We start from the raw sequence: 20,814 nt of genomic DNA on the forward strand, positions 1-20,814 counted from the left end.
TTGCTGGTCAATACTATATATTATTTATAATTATTGTTTTTTCATAAATAATTTAACAAACAAATTCCACATCATGTCCTACAAAATTAATACAAATATCAGTTTTTTTATATAACATTTTAGAAGATTCACATCAAATCGAAATTTATGTGGAGTGATCTACCAACAGAAAGAGTTAAAAGAGGAAACCCGTAATACGATCGTTGGTTATCGGATTGTGGCCCGACGAACCGCGCTTGTATAGTTCTGCAATTCACATGCTCCTCGTGCAGATTTCAGGAATGTCCGGAAAGGCTTTCTACGGGAGCTAGAAGCCCGCTTCCCCATTTTTTCTTTCATGTCGATTGAATTCGACCTCTAAAATCGATCATCTATGTGAAGACTTGCGCTGATAGTTTGCAGTTTGTGCAATTTAATCTCCACGCCTCTCCAGACTCTCATCTTTCTCTACCTGACATTACTAATTCATGCTTCTAGGGTTTTTTCCCGACTGAAAACTGAAGTATTGAGATGGCGGACCCGTCGTCGCCCGGTCGGAGCTCCACGACCATAACGGATCTCGACATGGACAGTCTGACCCGTTGCGCGAGTTACCTCAGCCTTCGAGACATCTCGAACATGGCCATGTCGTGTAAATACCTCAATAGAGCTGCGTACTCTGATTCTATCTGGCAATCGCTTTACAGGTTAATTTATTTTTTGATGGGCCTTTTTCCAGCTTCTGAAGATTGTAAGGAAACTTATACAAATTAAGGATTGTTTTCTGGTTAACGTGAATGAGTTAGGAGTGAGAGACATTGTTAGCGTCAAGTGAAATAACACTTCGACCTTATAATATATATAATTTTAATAGAAGTAGGCTTCTTTCGAGGCAATTCTTATTTCTTTGTCTTATTTTCTGTAGTTTTAATGTAAGCGAAAAATCTCATCTTTCTTTCCTAGCTTCTGTGTGTTTATGTCTGCTCCTCTTTCTTCAGAGGTGTTATATTTGTTCTGTTTTTGTAATTATACGTTTAACTATTTAAGGATTCCCATTGGAGTTAGCAGGGAGGAGTGGCCGCATGTTGTATCTCTGAGGTCTTGTCAAGATTCCAGCATCAGAGAAGCTTATCTGTCTAGGCATACTGCTTTACATCAGTTTAAATATGTTGATCCCCTACTCTGCGACATATATACAGTTGGAAAGCCTCCACACCACATACTATTTGACAAAAACAACATTATATTCTCGCAGGTTTTGGTCCAAACTTTTTCAGATTTTCTTCCATAGATATAATTGAACTGGTCCATGGCCCTCCAGTTTATTGTTTGTGTTAGAGCAATTACAAAGGAAGGCCTTAGACCTGATTTTATTCCTTAGATATAATTTTCCCTACATAATTCATTCTAATAGATTATGTTTGCAGGGTCCATCAATACACACCTTGAACAATGACGACCTCATTAACGGAAACATCTCTTTTCTGACTCGTGGTAACCATAATGCTAGAATCACTTGTATGAGGTAGGCATTTCTTTGTTTCTCTTCTCTAGTACATTAATATCACGTTGTGTAGAATTTGCAGTTCCTTGTCTTGTCCTTGAAGTTGTCTAGAAGAGCGAGTACATTTTGAAGTTGACCTATGTATCGTATGAGAGATTATCCATATAGGATGTGTTAGTGTAATACAAGTGACATGGCCAGATGTCTTCTGGAAGTTGTGCTTTCAGTTTATTTATTGTTCCATAACAAATTGTTTTGTGACTATTCAGCAAAATTGTTGGTCTGCAGATTGTTTTCACTCGGTGAGGCGTATCTACATCAAAGTGAGTCTGAAAAAGATGATAATGTTCTGATAACATCAAGTAATGACCATTTTATTCGCCTATGGTCAAAGGTATTGCAAAAGTATATATATTTGATTTTAATTATGAATACTGTATAGTCTGCAGGTTTTAGTTTACTTAAATCACTCCCCAGTCCCAATTTACACAACCTTAAAATGTGGTTGTTAATATCATTCCATGGTTGATAAATAGAAGTAAACTTGGATTAGTTACACTTGAAATACCCATTAAGTCCATGTCCCACTGATTTGTTAGGGAGGGAGCCGATGCTTCAAAGGTCATCATGGCCCAGTGTTGACCCTCTCAAATGAACTATTGGGCGATGATAATGGGAAACTGTTTGCTAGTGGAGGTGAAGATGGTACTGTTCGCCTCTGGTCCATCAACTCCTCTGGAAAGCGAGGCCAGCATGCACTGAAAGCTACACTTTACGGACATGAAAAAGCTGTGTCACTAATGTCAGTTGCTGGGTAGGCTCATTTGGTGCTCTACGTACATCAAGCATTTCTCTTGCTTTAATGCTGTTTTATCCCCTGATGGCATGCAAGAAACGTTGGTTGGTGATTGTTTTGCATTTCATGTATTTGGATATTATACAATTAATTGTTCCAATCATAAATTTTTCTGGCCAAATGTATCTGAATCTACAAGAGGATTATATCTTCACGCACGCTGTGTCTTGCATGTGCTTGTTTATGAGCAGTCCTTCAGTTACGTAAGATATACTAAATCGTCTTTTTGGTTTCTGCCAGGCATAAAACATCTCTGCTGGTTAGCATTTCAAGGAATGGCAAGGTATTCTTCTCTGCATCTACATATCTTTCAAATTTTTCTCATTGTCTACCAGTGCTGGAGTCAATTTCTTATTCTTGTTGTATATTGTTTCTTTTCACTAGTACTCTATGCACGTTGCATGTATTGCAAATGTTTTTGAAAAACATTACAATTTTATAAGATAGTGTTAAATCTAAAGCTCAATAAATTAAAAATAATTTAATTACTGTAAATATAAATAACAATAAAACTATTATTGCTATATACAAGTATTTTTAGTTTTCAACAATAATAGTTTTTTTCAAATATTCTTTTGGAATATTTTTCACTCATTTGGTGGATCAATAAATTTTATAGTTAAAAAGCCAATATGATTAAAAAAAATTATGTACAGAAAATATTTATTTTGATTTTTTAGTATTAAAATGTGTGCTTTTTCTTACCGGTTCTTACTGCATATATTTGGGTATGCAGGTACATTCCATAGATACAAATTTTTTTCATATATATAATTACTTGACATTTCGACCTATTTTTAAGAGTATTCTTTGTTAACTATATTTGTCAAATTTTCTGTAGCGATTACTTATCCATTAATATTTTTCATATATATATATAGAGAGATAGATGGATTAGGTGTATTCATTGTATTTCCATAATTTCTGAACAAAAAACAAATATATTGAGTATTTCAAAATTTCGTAGCTGTTTGAAGTGAAATATATGCATGCCAACATGTTATATAAATTTTGAGTTTTTCAAGATAACACATAGCTTCTAAGATCATTTACTTAAGTTAGCTAGATACTCATTTTGAATATCTTCTATGATTAATCTTAAATTCTTGGATAATCAAACTTTATATCTAATTACTTCTACTTATTCAAGTTATTCATATAATGGGAATAAGTTTTTATGTTATATTATATTTTACTAATATTTAAAAGTTTTTTAAAAAATCGATATAATGTACTACAATTTTATTTAATTATATCATGAATCAATTTAATGAAAAATTATAAAATAAGGTAATGCAAACAAGGAGTTATTTTAGATTCTATGAAAAGATTAAGAAATCTATTTATATATAAAATGGGATGCACTAATAAAAAGTATTACTTACATAGAAATAAAAAATTTTAGTATTTATGAATAAAAGTTTCTTACAATGGAGCAAATTATCTTAGAACTATATATAATTTCTCCAAGAAATACCTGTAAATATATTAGATTTTTATTATTTTTATTTTGATATCGTAGCAGCATTTCAAGTTCAGTATACCACAATATTCGACATGCTTAGACTATGTATAAAGTAAGTTAATTGATAAAAATTGATATGATTATGAGTTTGAATCTTATAAGAAAACTTTAGATGGTGTGTCATGTAGTATCTTTAAACTTGTTTTATTATTAATAAATTGCGTTGTTTTATTACTTCACCTAAAAGTATAATATTATTGCGCTTTTTTATTGCAGGGGTGACTTAAGCTGAACATATTAAAAAAATTGCTTTTGCCTACCCACAAAAAAGAATAAAGAATGAAATAAACTCTTGGTTTTTTCTCAAAGAAAGTGTTTCATAAAATACCTTAATGATTCATACTACATATTATTTTTAGTGTGCTCGATATAAAACAGAAAGAGATTAATTTTAGAAGATCCATCATATCCTTCTCATAACAGTATTTAATAAAAAACAATATGAAAGTTTCTTTTTCAATAAGTCATATTCAAGAACTATATAATAATTGAAATTCCTTGTTGAAAAGAACAATAGTATCAGTACATATGACATCTGATTGAACTATGTGATTTCGTGATACATAGGTGTGTTAAATCTGAGTCTATATGTATCTTGCTAGGCGTCACTATTCTCACTTCTACTCTCTGATAGGTTAGGGTTTGGGATACCACATCAGCGTCATCTTCTATTCGTTCTTTATGTTGTGTTGGAATGACATCTATACCTCTCTCACCTGTGGGTATGAAATGCCATGAGAAACTGGTCTATGTTGCTGCTGGGTCCTCTGTAATTGCAATTGATTTGAGAACAATGCATAGAGTCTTCACATTGGTCCAGCAAGCACAAATACATTCATTTGAATTTTTGCCCTCAAAGTCCTTACTTTGTACTGGTGGAACTGGCAGGTAATGACTGCACATTATCGCAAATTTACATGTAGTTTGACTACTTGCTAACTTGTTAAGACATAAAGCTAAAGGTTAATATATCTGCAAATTGTTCGCAGAGCGCTTCTCTGGGACACCAGGAGAGTTTCCAATACAGTCAAAGTAGAACCAAGTGCTGAATTGGATGGACATGTCGGCCCTGTAAAGCTATTGCACATGGATCTACACAAAGTTGTTACGGGCGGACCAGATGATCCTCTTGTCAATGTTTGGGAAGCCAATACTGGTACACGGACAAATTCTTTGATTTGTTCACCTCAAGATAGAATGGCGGAAGGCTTAGGATGCTCGGCAATGGCTGTGGATGGATGTCGTATTGTTACTGCCAGTGGTGACGACCAAGAAAACACCATTGTGCGTTTCAGAGACTTCAGGGTTGCTACCTGTCATGTTTCATCGAATCGATCTGAAGCAAATAGTTCAGCCGTTTCCAAGTTCTGGGGTCCCCATTCAGACAGTGATTCAGAAGAATTAGACTGGCAGTAGTAGTGAACCGTGGAAAATTGGAAACTATTGGCTTTGGCTAAGAGACCAGCTCTCTGCCTGTTCAGTCGCTCATTCCTGACCTTCTAAGTGGGTTCTAGCTTGAGCTGGCATAGTTTGTTCCCCTTGTAGGTCAAGGTTGAGAATCCCTACGGAATGGACGATTATTGATCCTTGCTTTGTTATGATGAGCTTGTAAATAATTTTGCTAATCAAACCCCAAAGGAACCTCAGTTTTGCCATCTTACTAGTCGAAGCTAAATTCGAGCAAAATTGACATGCACTACAAAATAAGGGACCCGGCTGCCGAAGTTTTTGTTAATACAGGGTGGTTATATGTGCGACGCCAGTAAGTAATGCATGTTTTTACATGCGTCGTGATTTCTAGTATGTATACGAGGATAAATTGGAGCTCATTTATTGCACAAACAAATATTGATGCTGATAGTTATATGTGCAACGCTGATAAGTAATGCATTTGCTTTTAAATGCATGTTTTTACATGCGTCTTGATCTCTAGCATGTATACAAGGATAAATAGGAACTCATTTATTGCACAAACAAATTCATCAAGAAGATTCAAAATTGGGGAATAAGTTATATTGTTTGGATCGAATTGCATCATTTGATCCAAGGTCATGTCGCAACCCCAGAATTGATGTTATAAAGTTTAAAGGTAACAAAACGGCAATACCATTTTAAATTAAAATTTTCGCAAATTATTTGATTCAAAACTACAATTGCTCAAATCTATATATATATATAAATCAGAATTTAAATTTTACTTTGAAGGGCGTTCAGTTGAAGATTTTGTCTAAAAGTAGTCAATTATGACAAATTTCTTGTTCTTCAATGGAAAAATTGGAAGATTATGATTAAGATGGAGGATTCACATGTACGTATATATAAATAAAATAAAACATGAAATAGATAATTAGATTTTAAATTTTATTTTGAAGGGCGTTCAGTTGATGATTTCGCCTCAAAGTAGTCAATTATGAAGATTTCTTGTTCTTCAATGGAAAATTGGGAAGATTAGGAATAAAACATGAATATGTAGTGTAGGTATTGTTGACAAACTTCCTTCGCTCACTCTACTTCTACTTCGTTTAATCATTTCCGTTGAACTCAGATCCCCAAACCCCTCAAGCTCAGCAGTCACATCACCAGAATGCCCCAACCCCGAGCCACGGTGCTCCTCCCTCTCCTCCTCCTCCTCTTCCTCATCCCCGCCGGCGCCGCCCCAATCATCGGCCTCGATTCCTTTCTCACCCAACAATTCCGCAAAGATCCACATGCCACCAATGATTCCTTCCTCTTCCTCCCTTCCTCTCTCAAAACCCCTCTCTCCCATGCCTCTCCCGCTCGTCCCCCCATCGCCTCCTCCCTCCTCTCCCTCAATCTTCCCATCCCCATCACCCTCCACTTAGTGGGACCCACCTTCTCTTCATCCGCCCCTTCCCTTCTCTCCTCCTTCCTCTCCTCCGCCGTCTCCTCCGATCTTTTCCACGTCATCACCCCATTCTCCTCCTCCGGCCACCATCTCTCCCTGTCCCACTCCCTCCACCTCTCTGCTTCCCTCTCCCCTCCCTCTCTCTCCACCTCCCTCACCTCCGCCCTCAATTCCCACCTTGCGTCTGCCCCCTCTTCTCTCCGATCCCCGCTCTCTGCTGTCCCCTACTCCCTTATCGATGAAATTATTCGACAAGATTTCGAAAAAGAGAAGCCCATCAACTCGTTTCACATCTACATTATCCATCTTGGATCACAGCCAAAACCTTATGCTTACAGCTATACTCCTGGGGACAGCTCTCCGGGTTTTACCAAATGCTTGGGCAGCATTTGGACTGGAAATGATCGATACTTGTGGATTGATTTGGGAGCTGGACCGGTCGATTATGGGCCTGCTTTATCCGGTGATGGGGTTTTGCCGAAAGGTGAGTTTCATCCATTAGCTGCTCTCCATGGCCGACCAAAGTCGCAAAAAGCACTGCTTTCGGACTTAGCTTCATTGGTGTGGAGTGCTTATCAGGTACTCCTTGTACCCTCTTTGAGAATTCCTGTGCCGTTTGAGGATAAATTGATTGTTGAATTTATTCATATACATGGTGATGGTGGTAGTTTTGGGTTGGATTGGAAGTCAATAGAGAGAACTTTTATGGATGAGGTTAATGACCGTGGATTATTATTGGGGGATCAGAGTTTGAGTTTTAAGAAGTATGAGGTAAAATTTTCTGAGTGCTCAATATGCTCATTCACGATTGCAAGAGCAACCACTTCGTACACTTCTAGGTACTTGTTTGATAATTATACTTTGATTGTGAGCGAGTATTTGGACTCGAAGCAATTACATCAAACAATCTTGGAATCAGTTGATGAGTTTAGAAGGGTAGGCAAGCTGCCTGAGGAAGAGTTTGGTAGAGTTCTACCTGTATATGTTTTTGATCTTGAAGTCAATACAATACTGTTGCTTGATCGGTATCACCAGTCTGTGGCATTTAAGGATATGGTCATTGCAGTTAGGACCAAGAGTACCCAGACTGTGAGTGATTACAGTTGCAATGGGCATCATGTGTTCACACAGACTCGGGAACTCGAAAGACCACTTGTAGGTTCCATTTTGCAGAGCATGTGGGGGGTTTCACCAACACATCTTGTTTGGAGCCCTAGGCATAATAGTTCTCTTGTGGACTACACGTGGAGTGTTGGACAAACACCATTTGGACCATTCTCGGAGATATCTTCTTTATCCTTTGTTCAGAAGGATGCCGCTAGGAGAAATGTTCTTTTGACGTCATTGAATTACAGCATTACTAGTGGAATTGATGTTCTTGAGTCGATCGCTGCACATGGTGGGGACAGAAAACTTCTGAAACAGAATCGACATTATGAATTTATACAGAGGTGGAACTTGTTCAGGTACAAGCTGGACAAGTCAATTTCTGCTATGTCACACTTTGATTATGAGATGGCGCTATATTATCTGAGATCTTCAGACCACGATCTATATGCTATCCACACTCTTGTTTATCATGCATCCCAAGAATTGGAGGCATCGCTTGTGTGTTTCAGGGATCCACCACTCCCATGGACATCTCTTTTGCTCTCTGGTGGAGCTTTCTTTGCTTTGCTTTATGTGTACGCAAAAAGAGAGAAATTATTTCGAAGCAAGAGAAAACAGTTTTAAAGTTTTGATAGTGTCAGGCTATGTGTGTTTGGATTCATACATCTGTATTTCAAAAGGAGAGTTGGTACACTTGCTCAGAATGTATAATTCAGTTTTCCAAGCAAAAGAATTGCAGTTTGACTTAACATTGATTTGCTTCAAATCCTCTTCTGAAGTACATCTGTCACCTTCGTAGCCTGAAATAATGATGCTTGATAAATCTTAAATTGTGTATTTTGCTCTGAGATTTTGGTATACACTCTAACATGCATCAAGTCCATCTTACGTTCGTATGGATTTTGAATTTGCTCAGTTGGCCAACAAGTTGATGGTTCTGTGGTTCTGGTTCATGGGGGGGAATTATCAGGATATAATGTGTTACCTTGCACTGATTAATTTGCCAGGCTGCTTCTGATTATTATTTGGTCTGTAATTTTCAGATGTTCTCTTGATGCTATTGGATTTCAAAATAATGAAGACTTTGTGGAATTTATATGTAAAGGGAGCTCTAACAATCTTCATGTAATGGATAGTGATATTAGTTTTGGTTGTTTTACATTCACCAGTTCCCTAATATCGGAAAAATGAACCACATTTCTCCCCCAACTGGAATTCTAAATAAGATTACTAAAGTGTTCCTGAGACTAAATATATTCTCTTCACATTTATACATACACAGACCTCAAAATGATGGCATCTAATGACTAGTAAGTAGTGGCCATGCCTATGTTGTCTCTCCCCATGGTGTCTGGATTGTAGTCGAAGTGGAGTTGTTCTTGCAACTCAATGCTGTGCCCATTCGTAGAAACTGCAAACGGGATATCTTCACTTCCATCACAAAAGATCCCTCCATACTCATCGTCACTGCCAACCCGTGTCAGGTTTCTGTTGTTTTCACCATCAGTTTCTTCTTCCGAGACATTTGAATTCTTCTCAACGAGTTCCCTGAACACAGAGGACCGGAGGAGCAGGCCGAGGGCTGTTGGAGAAGATCTGCTACATGGACTGATAGGAAGGTTGCTGACAAATGTCTCTTGCAGGTCTTCCGCACTAAAAGCTTTTCTTTTTAAACCGGTAGAAAGGGCTTCTTCTCCTGTTAGGAAAGGGGATGAAAATGGCAGTTTTGATTCTTGAGCAGGCACTGAAATGTTTGCTCCGGGTTTTAACCATCTGATGTAGGTGCTCAAGTCAAAGTTGGTGATAGCATTGATCCCTCTGTACTCTATTGCTGCAATATCATAAGCACGAGCGGCTTCTTCTTGTGTACCTGTGAGCAAAATCTCAACGTTAGCATCAGGTGAAAGTTTACTTTTTGGTGCTATTCTGTTGGTTCCAATTTGGGTGCAGATTACTCACTGTAAGTGCCAAGGTAGAGGTACTTGTTTCCGAAAACCCTTCCTATCCTCGCTTCCCATCTTCCATTGTGATGGTGTCTGCATTTTTTCCATCTACATGTTAAGTTATCTGCTAGAATATATCAATCATGAAACTGACTTTGTATATACAATTAGTGGTTGTTTATATGTACCTTGCAACTCCTCTATACTTCGAAACCCCTCTTGAAAAGCCGCTACTTTTTCTGCAGAACCATGATCAACAGGGTCACCATTGCTTCTTGTATGCTAATATTGCGTCCATATGAACACGTGAAACTTTTGACTACACAAAATTAGATAAAACAATCTTACCTTCTGAGTGAAGCTAGATACTCTTCCTTTGTAACGGCCTGCATAATTTCAATCTCCGCTTCATAATCAGAGATCTGCCGAATATATCAAGAAAGTTGGTAAGAATCTGGGGTTTGTATGAAGTGGAGAAAAGTGTTCAACAGGACAAATTGCCGGTTATCATACAGGAAAATTGGTGAAAGTAGATGTTCCCCAATACTTAAGTGCTGCTAAGTCGTAGGCTCTTGCTGCGGCTTCTTCATCGTCATAAGCCCCTGAAGAACATTGATAAATAATTAAGTCCCAACAAAAAACCTTATACAAAAATATAAAAACGAACACCGATACTTTCAAACTTTAAGACTGAAATGTACTCACCAAGATAAACTGCCATTTTCGTTCCATCCCCGATCAGAAACCACGAAAGAAAATTAAAAATTCCGTGTCAGGCACTAGTATTCCTCTTACATGAAAGAACAGATGAGAAGATGTAGTGTAATGTAAGATACCTTGTTTCCCCTTTTTCTTCTGAGTAACATTCCAGGAGAGTTTGTCCCACAGGTGTGCTTCATACCTGCCTGTCCATCTATGCTTGCTCACGCCACGAAACCTCGAACTTCTCTTCACAGTTGTTGCTGCTGATGTTCCATCAGCTTCCTTCTGCTCACCATTGCAATTGAGAATATCAGCAACTACTTCTCTTCGTCTACGTTTGACACATCTAGCTTCACGCCGTCCCAGGTTCTCTTCACTCTTTACCATTCTCATTGCCATGTTCAGCTTCTCTTCCTTGATAATTTGCTCCATCTTTTTCCTATATTCTTCACTCTTTGCTCCTGCTTGTCTAGCCTTCTATCTGAACTCACTCTCAATTCTCAAGCTCGTATAAATAGCATCCATGCCTTTTTTGGCTTATTATGTTGTGTCTGTAGTAGTTGCTTCTAGCATTTGAACAACGACAGGAATGGCGATGGGCACGAGGAATTTGGTTTATTTAAGACAATGTTGTTTATCCTTGTACTGCCTGCCAGCCATAGGAACCAAATATTATACATTCTTGTACTCTGTCCCCAGCCGCATATGACTTCATAACTTTGGAATGGTTCCGACGTAGCCGGTTTTACTTCTCAAATAGATATAGTTGAGGGGTCAATTGTTTCTGCTCCTCCACTACAAAAAATATACTGCTTCTACTAATTAATTAATTTGTTTCTTATTCTGATGCTGGGCCGCTGGATTCCTTAACACAAATACGAATGTTTTTACAAACGATCAGAATTACCCAACTTTATGTTTTGATTAATAAAGCATCGGAATTCGGTATTTAAAATCTCTAATAGCAAATCCTTCGACTATCATTTTTTGCACTAATAATATCGATGTATTTCAAAATCCACTTATTATAGAGTTTTCCTCCAATTTTGATCAAATTCCGTTCATTGCCAAGACAACACTTATTTTGCACTTGTTCCAAATTTACCTCAGCCCATCAAATCACCAATTTGACTGTGTGCTCTTGTGTCTCAATCAGCTGTGTAAGAATAAGAAGCAGAAGTGTGGCTGTGATAAACAGATAGATAGGGTCATAAAAGAGCATTTTCTCGGATTCGTCATCCGTAATTTGTCTGTTGTTAAACAACTCTCATTGAGGTTTTGAGTTCGTTTTTGCTTCTAAGGTGGGAACAGGAATTGTACGGCGATGTTAACTATGGAATCTACTCATGTAATGTAATATACTAATATTCCTCTTCCTCCTACTACATTTTTTGAACAATATATTGAATTACCCAACATAAAATGCATTAGCGCAGGATTAATGCAGTGAACAACCTTATCAAAAACACAAGTACAGGTTCATCCTGATAATAAATATACTTAAATAAAATAAATAAATTTATATTTTTTTAAAATAGAATAAACAAATAATTAAAGATTCACTTATTTAACTAGCCACAAGTTATATCTATCGACATTTTGTACAGCGGAAAATCCATACTATTTATCCAGTTTCAAGATTTTAGTTGGTAAATAAATCCTAGAACACCCTTGTTTTATTTATGTTTGTCCATAAATAACTGTTTATTTTAGGTAATACACATTTCAAGTATTTATTTTATTAAGGTTAAGGTTTTCCAACAACCGGAAACAGACAGATTGGGCCGAACGAAAATATCTCTTATTGGGCTTTGTCAAGTAGCATGGTTTGGGCTAACATAAATGAGCAGGATATCGTCAATTTAGCCTCTGTCTATTGGGCCTGATTGGTTATGCAGCCCAATCTGCTCAAAACCACGTGACTGTCTCGTGCCTTCCATTTTTGATTGCATTATTTAACCGTGAACCGACTCGCAGTGGGTAATTTCCTTTTCGCGCCACTACGGTTGGAGTAGCGCAGTGCGCACTCCCCTTGCTCTATATAACCCGTCCCCTACTCTGCTCTCGCTACTTTCCCCTATTCCTTATTGCAATGGCGGACGGTCACTTGTTCAACAGTATCTCTCTTGGTGGCCGTGGAGGAACCGTAAGCACGATTTCTCTTTTGTCAATTTCTTTGTTTGCTTCTTCCTTTTCTTTTTTTGACTTTTGTTGTTTTAAACCCTAGCCCTAGTAATTACTGTGTTTGCTGTTGTTTTGTATCTGAATAGTTTGGGAGCAGGCACACCATCAAGTTTATCGTTTCCTCCTTTGGCTAGGGTTGCAAACTTGCATATTTTGTTTTTGGTTCAAATTCTGGGTTTACATCGCGATTGGAATTGGAATGGGGGTTTCTACTTTCTAAACAACTGAAGAAGTCGAACTACTTATGGACTTGATATTTCTTAAAAAATTTGTCAAAGTTTAAAGGGACTGTCATATGCAGAAAAACTCTTGATTAAGCAAAAGGAGGAAGTGAGAGAAGTAAGAGAAGAAAATGGGGTGAATAGCAATTTAAACCTTGTGACATTGAAAATGAGCGCGATACCCCTATGAAAAAAATATAGCAATTTACCTCCTTATACAGGGAGGTAAATTGCTTTATTTTTAAAATTGTATTTTAGAAAACACAGATAGGTAAATCGCAATTACTGTTTCATAAAAGGGTAATTTGCTCATTTGCAATATCATAAGGGGTTGCTTGCATTTTTCTTAGTTGATTTCTGCTTCTTTTGTTAAAGGTAAAAAAACAAAAAGAAGAAGAGAAAGAAAATGTGACATAATAAAAACAAGGGTTTGTTAGTTGATTTGGGCTGCTACTTCTTGAGGGTTGGCTAATGAGAGGTCTTGACTTGGGGCACATGCAGCTGGAGTAATAAGTTGCTTGATACTGGTGATTGTGAAAGCTTTGAGATTTTGATTTTCTTTTATAAAAAACCAACTTGAAACTTTGTCTTACATTTTGTAGAATCCAGGGCAACTTAAAGTTCATTCAGGTGGGGTAGTATGGAAGAAACAAGGAGGTGGCAAGGCTGTGGAAGTTGATAAATCTGACTTGTTGGGCCTTACGTGGATGAAGGTTCCGCGATCTAATCAACTTGGAGTACGGACCAAAGATGGCTTGCATTACAAATTCACTGGTTTCCGGGATCAGGTGAACATATATGTTTTGTCCTGTTTGCTTAAGCCTTAGATTATTGAGATCATGTTATTCGTATGTGTTTATTCTTCAAATAAGGTTGCTTGATTGTGAAGCTAAGATTGAGTGTATTCCTAAGTTATTTATTGTATTGAATTACAATAAGTGAAAAGATAGAATTATAATGTAATTCAGAATCATGGCATTTATAACACATCTCACTCATGCATTCCTGTCACATCTTTAGCATGCGTTCAACTGTTCCACTTTTTCAAGTTTCCCCAGTCTGATATTTTTAATGGATGCTTGTTTTGCAGGATGTTGCCACTCTGACTGCGTTTTTCCAGTCCAATTTTGGGACAACACCAGAGGAGAAGCAGCTCTCTGTCAGTGGAAAAAACTGGGGAGAAGTTGATTTGAATGGTACATTATTACTTAATAAAAGGATTTTACCTTTTTTATTACTTCTTCGCTGCTCTCTTTGTATGCTTGCTTAGTTCTGGTTGATATGCCTATGCTTTTCTTTGTTTCTCAGGGAATACACTTACTTTTCTTGTGGGAAGTAAGCAAGCGTTCGAGATATCTCTAGCGGATGTTGCGCAGACCCAACTTCAGGGAAAAAATGATGTTATGTTGGAATTCCATGTAGACGACACAACTGGTGCTAATGAGGTACTTTATGCTTTCATTTCAGTCATTGTCTTTATGGCATGGTGTCTCTCTTGTGATCGTTTTGGGTGTTAAAATCCAACATTGTCCTTCTTTTTTCTTCCTAATTAATGGCAAATTTATTCAATTTATACTCTCTCTACAGAAAGATTCATTAATGGAAATAAGTTTTCACATCCCCAATTCGAACACTCAATTTGTTGGGGATGAAAGTCGTCCTTCTGCTCAGGTAATTCTCTCCCACCGATGCTGATACATGGATTGCCATTCTTATATCTTTGAGCATCATGAAATTTACTTTCTATGTAGGTGTTTCGAGACAAGATTGTCTCAATGGCAGATGTTGGAGCTGGAGGTGAAGAAGCTGTTGTTACTTTTGATGGAATTGCCATACTCACTCCTAGGTTGGTTGCTCGTAGCTAGTTGTTATAAGTTTCGGATCCGATTTGGTTACTTCTCTCCAGGTCTGGATGTCTAAAATAGATATTTCTTTCAGGGGACGATACAATGTTGAGCTTCATCTCTCATTTTTGCGTCTCCAAGGACAAGCAAATGACTTCAAAATTCAGTACAGCAGTGTTGTTCGCGTTTTTTGGTTGCCTAAGGTTCTGTTATTTAGCTATTCTGTTAAGTCTATTTGAGTGGTACTTGCCTAAGGTCTCTGTGACACATTAATGCTTAATCATCTTTGCCTCTGCAGTATAACCAACCACATACATTTGTCGTTGTTACTCTTGATCCACCAATTAGGAAGGGACAAACTCTATATCCACATATTGTGATGCAGGTAATGATTGACATTAAAAAGTTTTGGACATCCATGCTAAAATGTGAGGATTCATCGTAATGAGTTTCTGTGTTTCTTTTGGGGGTTCAACTGCAGTTTGAGACAGATGCTGTGATAGACACCACCTTATCGATGAGTGAAGAACTTTACAATACGAAGTATAAGGACAGGCTTGAGCCAGAGCATAAGGTAATCATCGCTTCTGTTGTTAACCCACTTGAATTCTATTGCTGAATCACTAGTTTAGGCTTGACTATTGAATTCAAATGATAAATGACGCTCTGCTTGGTAGATTGGTAATAGTTTTTAATAAATTATGCAGTCTGTACCATTTCAGCATTGCTGCAATCTTGATATTTCCTTTTTATTGGGTTGTCCATCCTATGTGGGTGCCTTTCATTTCTGTGTAACAGAAGCTGAGGGAAAGAAGACACTCATTTCAATTATCTTAATCTTGACATGATTTTTGTTCAAATATCAGGGACTCATACATGAGATCTTTGTTACAATTCTGCGAGGGTTATCTGGGGCAAAAGTTACTAAACCAGGGAAGTTCCGTAGTAGTCAAGATGGTTATGCGGTGAAGTCATCACTTAAAGCTGAAGACGGAGTTCTTTATCCACTTGAAAAGAGCTTTTTCTTTTTACCTAAACCACCCACTCTAATTCTTCATGAGGAGGTATGGTATTTATCTATTCTTGGGGCAGTCTACAAGTTTAATCTTTTCGTACCAGTACAGATGCCTGTGATGGTACTTGAGACTATACTATTTTTGCCTTATAATTTAGATTGACTATGTGGAGTTTGAGAGGCATACTGCTGGAGGTTCGAATATGCATTACTTTGATCTTCTCATCAGACTTAAGACTGAGCAGGAGCACCTTTTCCGAAATATCCAGAGAAATGAGTACCATAATCTCTTTTCATTCGTCAAGTAAGTGCATCTCTCTTGCCGTGATCTTTGTTTATCTTGGTTGTGCAAGAGTAAGACCTGAGTTAGCTTCAACTTTGTGCCTGAAGTGTAATTCGGATATAATGGGTGTGTACTGCAGTGATAAAGGTCTGAAGATCATGAATTTGGGGACTGATCAGGCTACGGAGGGAGTTGCATCTGTTATTAATGATATTGATGATTCTGTCGACCCACATCTTGAAAGAATCAAGAATGAAGCTATTGGAGATGAAAGTGATGAGGAGGTTGTGTTTTATTTTCTTCTTTTATGTGTCTTATTTTCATAAGAAATTTGTACATGCAAGTTATGAATAGTTCACTTCCATTCTTGATATTTGCACTAAGCAACTATTAACTGCTAGCAAAGGCTGCAACAAACTAAGATTATATGCTGTGTTATCTATGCAGGATGAGGATTTTGTGGCTGACAAAGATGATGAAGGCTCCCCTACTGATGATTCTGGAGGAGAAACTGATGCCAGTGACAGTGGAGATGAGAAAGAGGTGAGATTTCTGTTGCTTTTCTTTTTCCAATTTCAATTTCAGTATTTTACGTGAACCTGAGATCCATTTATTTTTGGTTTAGGCACCCATGAAAAAGAAATCCAAGAAGGAGCCGTCTGCTTTGAAGGCGTCATCAAGTAGAAAAAAGACCAAAGATGACGATGATGATGGGTCAAAGAGAAAGAAACAGAAGAAGAAGAAGGATCCAAATGCACCAAAGAGGGCAATTAGTGCCTTTATGTTCTTCTCCCAAACAGAGAGAGAGGTTTGTATACTCTAATATACATAAACTGATTTAAGCAATTCTAGATCTTATGCCAGATCATATATTACAACATTGCATATTACTTAGTTACACTTATGTATGGATTACCACTTTTTCCCAATGCAGAATGTGAAGAAGAGTAATCCAGGAATTTCATTTACAGAAGTCGGGAAGGTACTTGGTGAAAGATGGAATAAGATGACAGGTATAATCTTGTGCACTATCTATATGAATTTCTTGTAGAATGACAATGTTGCTCTCAATAATGCTGGTGTCATGGATTCTGCAGCTGAGGAGAAAGCTCCATACGAAGCAAAAGCCCGGGCCGACAAGAAACGGTATACTGAAGAAATCAGTGGCTACAAGAATCCACAAACCACAAATGTAGACTCTGCAGATGAATCTGATAGTGCTTAGGCATAACCAGGGCTTTAATTAATTGTGATACAGTCAGAAGAACATAATGCTTCTTAATAGATGTCATAGTACAGGAATATCTGAAAAGCATTTGGACAAATCTTTCTGTGAGATGTTAGTATGATCGAAAAGGAGACAATGTGCAGGATGTTGTATCTTATGGTTATTTGTCTTCTGGGTACAATTGTAGCATAGCTGTGCCTGTCTCCAACTGGCTGACAGGTACTGTTACTACTCTGAACCATTTTATGGGCGCCCTAGACCATTTTGGGTGACTTTTTCGTGCTTGTCCTTGGAAATAAGAGAAAAATGTTCAGCCCCTTTTCTAAAGAAGAGATTGAAAAAACGGTGTTCAATCTAGAGGAGATCTTACTAATAATAAATAAATACGATGGTTTTTCTTTAGGGTTTATTCAGGCTTTATGGGCTTTGTTAGAAGCGAACCGCAGGCTATGGAAGAGTTTAGGTATTATAATACCCACTGCAGCATTTTCAATGCCAACACTCTGAACAGTGAAAAATCGAGCTTTCGTTTTTGTTCTTGGTCGTTAATTCTGCACAAAATTGCTCAAGAGTTTATGATAATACACTCGGTTGGTCTAAGTAAAAAATCGTTGTCCTAGAGCTTTTATTGCAATTTTATGTTTCAAAGTTTGCAATACAAGTGCAAAAGATGACACCCAAGATATAATAATAATTCTCCTATTATTCTATGTATCTTTAACAAAGTTTTCTTCTTTATATTAGCAGAAGACAAACTGTAGAGGGGGAAACCTTTCATTTGTCTCCCTTCAGTATCTTAATCACGTGCCAACTAATCAGTCGCACATTTTGCCTAACAATTTCATGCATCTGCAAAATTTTAACTAGCACGGTAGCGACACCACGCATTTCAGAGCACCTGCGAACCTTGTGAGGTCGTAAACTTGCTCTCCTGGAGCTGGTCTAATTTTCTCTAGAGCTAGATATGTAGCTGCTCCGTTTGGATCACCAGACGGAACGAAATAGGCTCCGTTCAAAAAGACATCATGGTCTGTTACCCATGTCCATTTCCGCCATTCCGATTCTGGGGAGTCGGCTTCCCTATGGGTCACCTGCCTCTTATCTGGCAAAGGTGGTGCAATGTACCGGTTCCCTTGACTTATGATGGTGGCATGGTGGCTACCGCCGATGGCATACATCAGCCAGTGCGTGTAGTCGTTGTTGACCAGGTGGAAGAATCCGCGTCTGCACCTGGGCATTCTCTGCACCAAATGCTTGCCAAAATGGTTGAATGCAAGCGTTATCTGCATTTTGCTGTCAATTTCATCCATGTCCCTCCCTCCAAACAGCAGCACCTGCATCCGTTTTCCGTATGAAATTTCTTGATAGCTTCAAAAATGGAGAGAGATTGACTTACCTTGTCGTGACGAACAAAGTGGCAGTTGGATATTGTTATAGCTGTAGAGCCCATGACGGCATCAATGAGGCCGTCAGCACCTCCAGACATGGAGAGATGGTCGATCCAAATGTTGTGAGATCCGAAAATGTTAATGGCATCCCCATCCGAGCCCGTTCTGAATCCAAAATGGTTGACGGAGTCTCTGATGGTGCCGCCAGGGGATGGCACTATGTTAGTTATTTTCAAGTTGGTAATGATGATGTTGTGAACAAACTGGATGGTGAGACCAGCACCTCCCGTTATCTGAATCAACGCTCCACGCCCATCGATGGTCTTGTCGCTCGTCATGATCAGTTCCTGGTTTAGCTTTATGTTCATGCTATGGGAAAAGATGATCCAGAGCGGGCCTGGCTGGATCACAGCGTGACGCAGGGTTCCAGGCTTTGGGTTCATCATGTCGTTGTCCGACGGGTCTCTCACCACATATATGGGGCCAAACTTTCCACCTGTGGCTGCAGCGCCGAATCCTTGGGCGCAGTCCGCCAACTTCTGGCGGTTTAGGGCCCAGTTGGGATTGCACCTCCAGCACCTATCGATCGGGTTGGTGGCCACGCATGGGCCCATGTATTTCCTTCCCAAATTCCTCCTGGTGCCGTTATGTGGAGCTCTATTCACCTGGGAGTGTTCCAGGGCCCTGGAAATATATAATGCAAAATCACAAAAATCAAGAAACAGACAAGTATCAAGAAAAAAGATGAAAAAAATCACAACGTCCTGGAAAGGCGAACAACATAAGATCACAAAATAGACAAAAATTCCAGGGTCGGGCAAGAATTGTAAACAGACAAAAGATATCAATGGACTTGCTCTTTTGTTTTTTGGTTGAAGTCGGTGACGATTGCCTCTGGATTTGGGTTGTAGGCTTGAAGGATGCGTGCTCTGGCCAAAGCAGCCCTTTCTTGCCAATAGACATCGTGAGAATCTGTGTAGTTAGCCCCTGAGGTGGGGATGAAAGCAGCAGAGATGAAGAAGAGAAAAAGGAAAGTGATTGAGAAATTCTTCTCCATAATTTTTAATCCAGGGATGCTGGCTGTAGCATGGATGTTGGGAGATGGCATAAGCCGATCGAAATTCAGAGGCGAGCCCAGATTACCTTCTTCCCAACATGAAAAATGGTGGTTTCTGACATGGAAACAGAAGCCTTTTTAAATGGTGTTTGGGAGCACCAAATGTGGAACATCCGATGGTTCAAATCTGAGTAAACGTCCCCTCCTCTCCGATCCTCATGTTCGGAGTTGAAATAGCAATAGCAATAGTAATAGCATAAATGAATTAGTAATAACCCTATAATCCTAATCTTGCATACCGTACAAAACAATTTAACTAAATTATTATATCTTTCCTTTCCATATATAGTAATTTTAACAACAGAAAATACCAATCATTTTAGACAATAATTACGTGAGATCCAATGACTTGTATAGTAAAATCAAGCCAACCATCCTTTATTTTTGCATGATTACATGAACACTGAAAAACCTTGCTCGAATCAAATTTGGCCCGACTAAATCTATGTGCTTGGTAATTTTTTTTTAACTGTACATCAATCACACGACAAGTGTATTGCACTTATCATATAATTGATTTAAATTTGATCGAGCCAGAATCGGGCTAAAATTTCCCACACCTTTTAAAACTGTCAACCGTCATTACCATTTTTGTTAGACAATTTTTTGGCCTAGAGCCCAAAGTTGTACTAAAATTTCATGTTTGCCACTGTTGACTGGTCTTTATTATTTTAATTTTTTTTTGGATCATAAAATCTCAAGGAGGTATATGTGATTGGGTATCATATAAAAAACTTTTAAATAGTCCTATTGATGTGTGTCCATTGTTATTCTTTTTTAGTGAATGGTAACCAGTTTGGTTTTCTTTGCCTGCAACAGGGACTCAGTAAGGGGGATCCGTTGTCACTTTATCTGTTTCTTTTATGTATAGAGGCTTTAGTTCGTTGCTAGATAGGGCGGTATTGGATGGATCGGTGTCGAGAGTAGCAATTTGCAGAGGTGCCCCTCCTATATCACACCTCCTATTTACCGAAAATACACTCATTTTCAGTAATGCTAGTGAGGGGGCAATGAGGGGTACTGCATAGGTACTCTCGACCTATGTCCGA

General features: G+C 38.3%; 5 protein-coding genes across 9 annotated transcripts; 3 read left to right on the top strand and 2 right to left on the bottom strand.

Moving 5' to 3' along the window:
- The first annotated feature begins 109 nt into the window (after positions 1 to 109).
- LOC105177218 (uncharacterized) lies at positions 110 to 5,519 on the top strand. 4 transcript variants are annotated; one of them, XM_020699175.2, is made up of 9 exons: positions 110 to 401; positions 478 to 686; positions 1,027 to 1,234; positions 1,407 to 1,504; positions 1,772 to 1,877; positions 2,083 to 2,297; positions 2,580 to 2,622; positions 4,499 to 4,752; positions 4,854 to 5,519. In XM_020699175.2, the coding sequence occupies exons 2-9, from the start codon at positions 511 to 513 to the stop codon at positions 5,278 to 5,280; spliced, it is 1,527 nt and encodes a 508-aa protein (XP_020554834.1). In that variant the 5' UTR covers positions 110 to 401; positions 478 to 510; the 3' UTR covers positions 5,281 to 5,519. The 4 variants fall into 4 exon arrangements, with proteins under 4 accessions (XP_020554834.1, XP_011098581.1, XP_011098580.1 ...); XM_011100279.3 differs by having other exon boundaries at positions 110 to 375; XM_011100278.3 differs by having other exon boundaries at positions 110 to 686.
- Positions 5,520 to 6,265: 746 nt separating this feature from the next.
- LOC105177216 (uncharacterized) lies at positions 6,266 to 8,589 on the top strand. Its single transcript, XM_011100276.3, has one exon. The coding sequence runs from the start codon at positions 6,449 to 6,451 to the stop codon at positions 8,462 to 8,464; it is 2,016 nt and encodes a 671-aa protein (XP_011098578.2). The 5' UTR covers positions 6,266 to 6,448; the 3' UTR covers positions 8,465 to 8,589.
- Positions 8,590 to 8,971: 382 nt separating this feature from the next.
- Positions 8,972 to 11,182, bottom strand: LOC105177217 (AP2-like ethylene-responsive transcription factor At1g16060). Of its 2 annotated transcripts, none has more exons than XM_088884585.1 (6): positions 10,620 to 11,182; positions 10,297 to 10,385; positions 10,132 to 10,205; positions 9,972 to 10,022; positions 9,800 to 9,876; positions 8,972 to 9,710 (listed from the first exon to the last, which is right to left on the bottom strand). In XM_088884585.1, exons 1-6 carry the CDS (start codon positions 10,915 to 10,917, stop codon positions 9,148 to 9,150), a joined length of 1,152 nt encoding a protein of 383 aa, XP_088740711.1. In that variant the 5' UTR covers positions 10,918 to 11,182; the 3' UTR covers positions 8,972 to 9,147. The 2 variants fall into 2 exon arrangements, with proteins under 2 accessions (XP_088740711.1, XP_088740710.1); XM_088884584.1 differs by lacking the exon at positions 10,620 to 11,182 and adding an exon at positions 10,489 to 10,553.
- A 1,275-nt stretch (positions 11,183 to 12,457) lies between these two features.
- LOC105177215 (FACT complex subunit SSRP1) lies at positions 12,458 to 17,498 on the top strand. Its single transcript, XM_011100275.3, has 16 exons — positions 12,458 to 12,631; positions 13,493 to 13,678; positions 13,981 to 14,086; positions 14,199 to 14,335; positions 14,478 to 14,561; positions 14,642 to 14,736; positions 14,829 to 14,937; positions 15,033 to 15,119; positions 15,216 to 15,308; positions 15,601 to 15,798; positions 15,908 to 16,053; positions 16,172 to 16,316; positions 16,480 to 16,575; positions 16,658 to 16,840; positions 16,967 to 17,045; positions 17,130 to 17,498. Exons 1-16 carry the CDS (start codon positions 12,578 to 12,580, stop codon positions 17,255 to 17,257), a joined length of 1,926 nt encoding a protein of 641 aa, XP_011098577.1. The 5' UTR covers positions 12,458 to 12,577; the 3' UTR covers positions 17,258 to 17,498.
- A 360-nt stretch (positions 17,499 to 17,858) lies between these two features.
- On the bottom strand, positions 17,859 to 19,825 carry LOC105177214 (putative pectate lyase P56). Its single transcript, XM_088884581.1, has 3 exons — positions 19,506 to 19,825; positions 18,657 to 19,332; positions 17,859 to 18,594 (listed from the first exon to the last, which is right to left on the bottom strand). Exons 1-3 carry the CDS (start codon positions 19,754 to 19,756, stop codon positions 18,124 to 18,126), a joined length of 1,398 nt encoding a protein of 465 aa, XP_088740707.1. The 5' UTR covers positions 19,757 to 19,825; the 3' UTR covers positions 17,859 to 18,123.
- Positions 19,826 to 20,814: the final 989 nt, after the last annotated feature.

Source organism: Sesamum indicum, linkage group LG9 (genome assembly GCF_026168435.1).
Source record: "Sesamum indicum cultivar Baizhima isolate 11 linkage group LG9, ASM2616843v1, whole genome shotgun sequence".
NCBI classification, from domain to species: domain Eukaryota; kingdom Viridiplantae; phylum Streptophyta; class Magnoliopsida; order Lamiales; family Pedaliaceae; genus Sesamum; species Sesamum indicum.

Coding starts and splice junctions, on each gene's coding strand:
- LOC105177216 (XM_011100276.3), top strand. CDS start 6,449: ATGCCCCAACCCCGAGCCACGGTGCTCCTCCCTCTCCTCCTCCTCCTC.
- LOC105177214 (XM_088884581.1), bottom strand. CDS start 19,756: ATGCCATCTCCCAACATCCATGCTACAGCCAGCATCCCTGGATTAAAA. Junction 19,333..19,505: donor TTCAACCAAAAAACAAAAGA/GCAAGTCCATTG, acceptor ATATATTTCCAG/GGCCCTGGAACACTCCCAGG. Junction 18,595..18,656: donor ACTTTGTTCGTCACGACAAG/GTAAGTCAATCT, acceptor AAACGGATGCAG/GTGCTGCTGTTTGGAGGGAG.
- LOC105177218 (XM_011100278.3), top strand. CDS start 511: ATGGCGGACCCGTCGTCGCCCGGTCGGAGCTCCACGACCATAACGGAT. Junction 687..1,026: donor ATCTGGCAATCGCTTTACAG/GTTAATTTATTT, acceptor TAACTATTTAAG/GATTCCCATTGGAGTTAGCA. Junction 2,623..4,498: donor GCATTTCAAGGAATGGCAAG/GTATTCTTCTCT, acceptor ACTCTCTGATAG/GTTAGGGTTTGGGATACCAC.
- LOC105177215 (XM_011100275.3), top strand. CDS start 12,578: ATGGCGGACGGTCACTTGTTCAACAGTATCTCTCTTGGTGGCCGTGGA. Junction 13,679..13,980: donor TCACTGGTTTCCGGGATCAG/GTGAACATATAT, acceptor CTTGTTTTGCAG/GATGTTGCCACTCTGACTGC. Junction 14,562..14,641: donor AAAGTCGTCCTTCTGCTCAG/GTAATTCTCTCC, acceptor CTTTCTATGTAG/GTGTTTCGAGACAAGATTGT.
- LOC105177217 (XM_088884585.1), bottom strand. CDS start 10,917: ATGGAGCAAATTATCAAGGAAGAGAAGCTGAACATGGCAATGAGAATG. Junction 10,206..10,296: donor CTACTTTCACCAATTTTCCT/GTATGATAACCG, acceptor TATATTCGGCAG/ATCTCTGATTATGAAGCGGA. Junction 9,877..9,971: donor AAGTATAGAGGAGTTGCAAG/GTACATATAAAC, acceptor GAAAAAATGCAG/ACACCATCACAATGGAAGAT.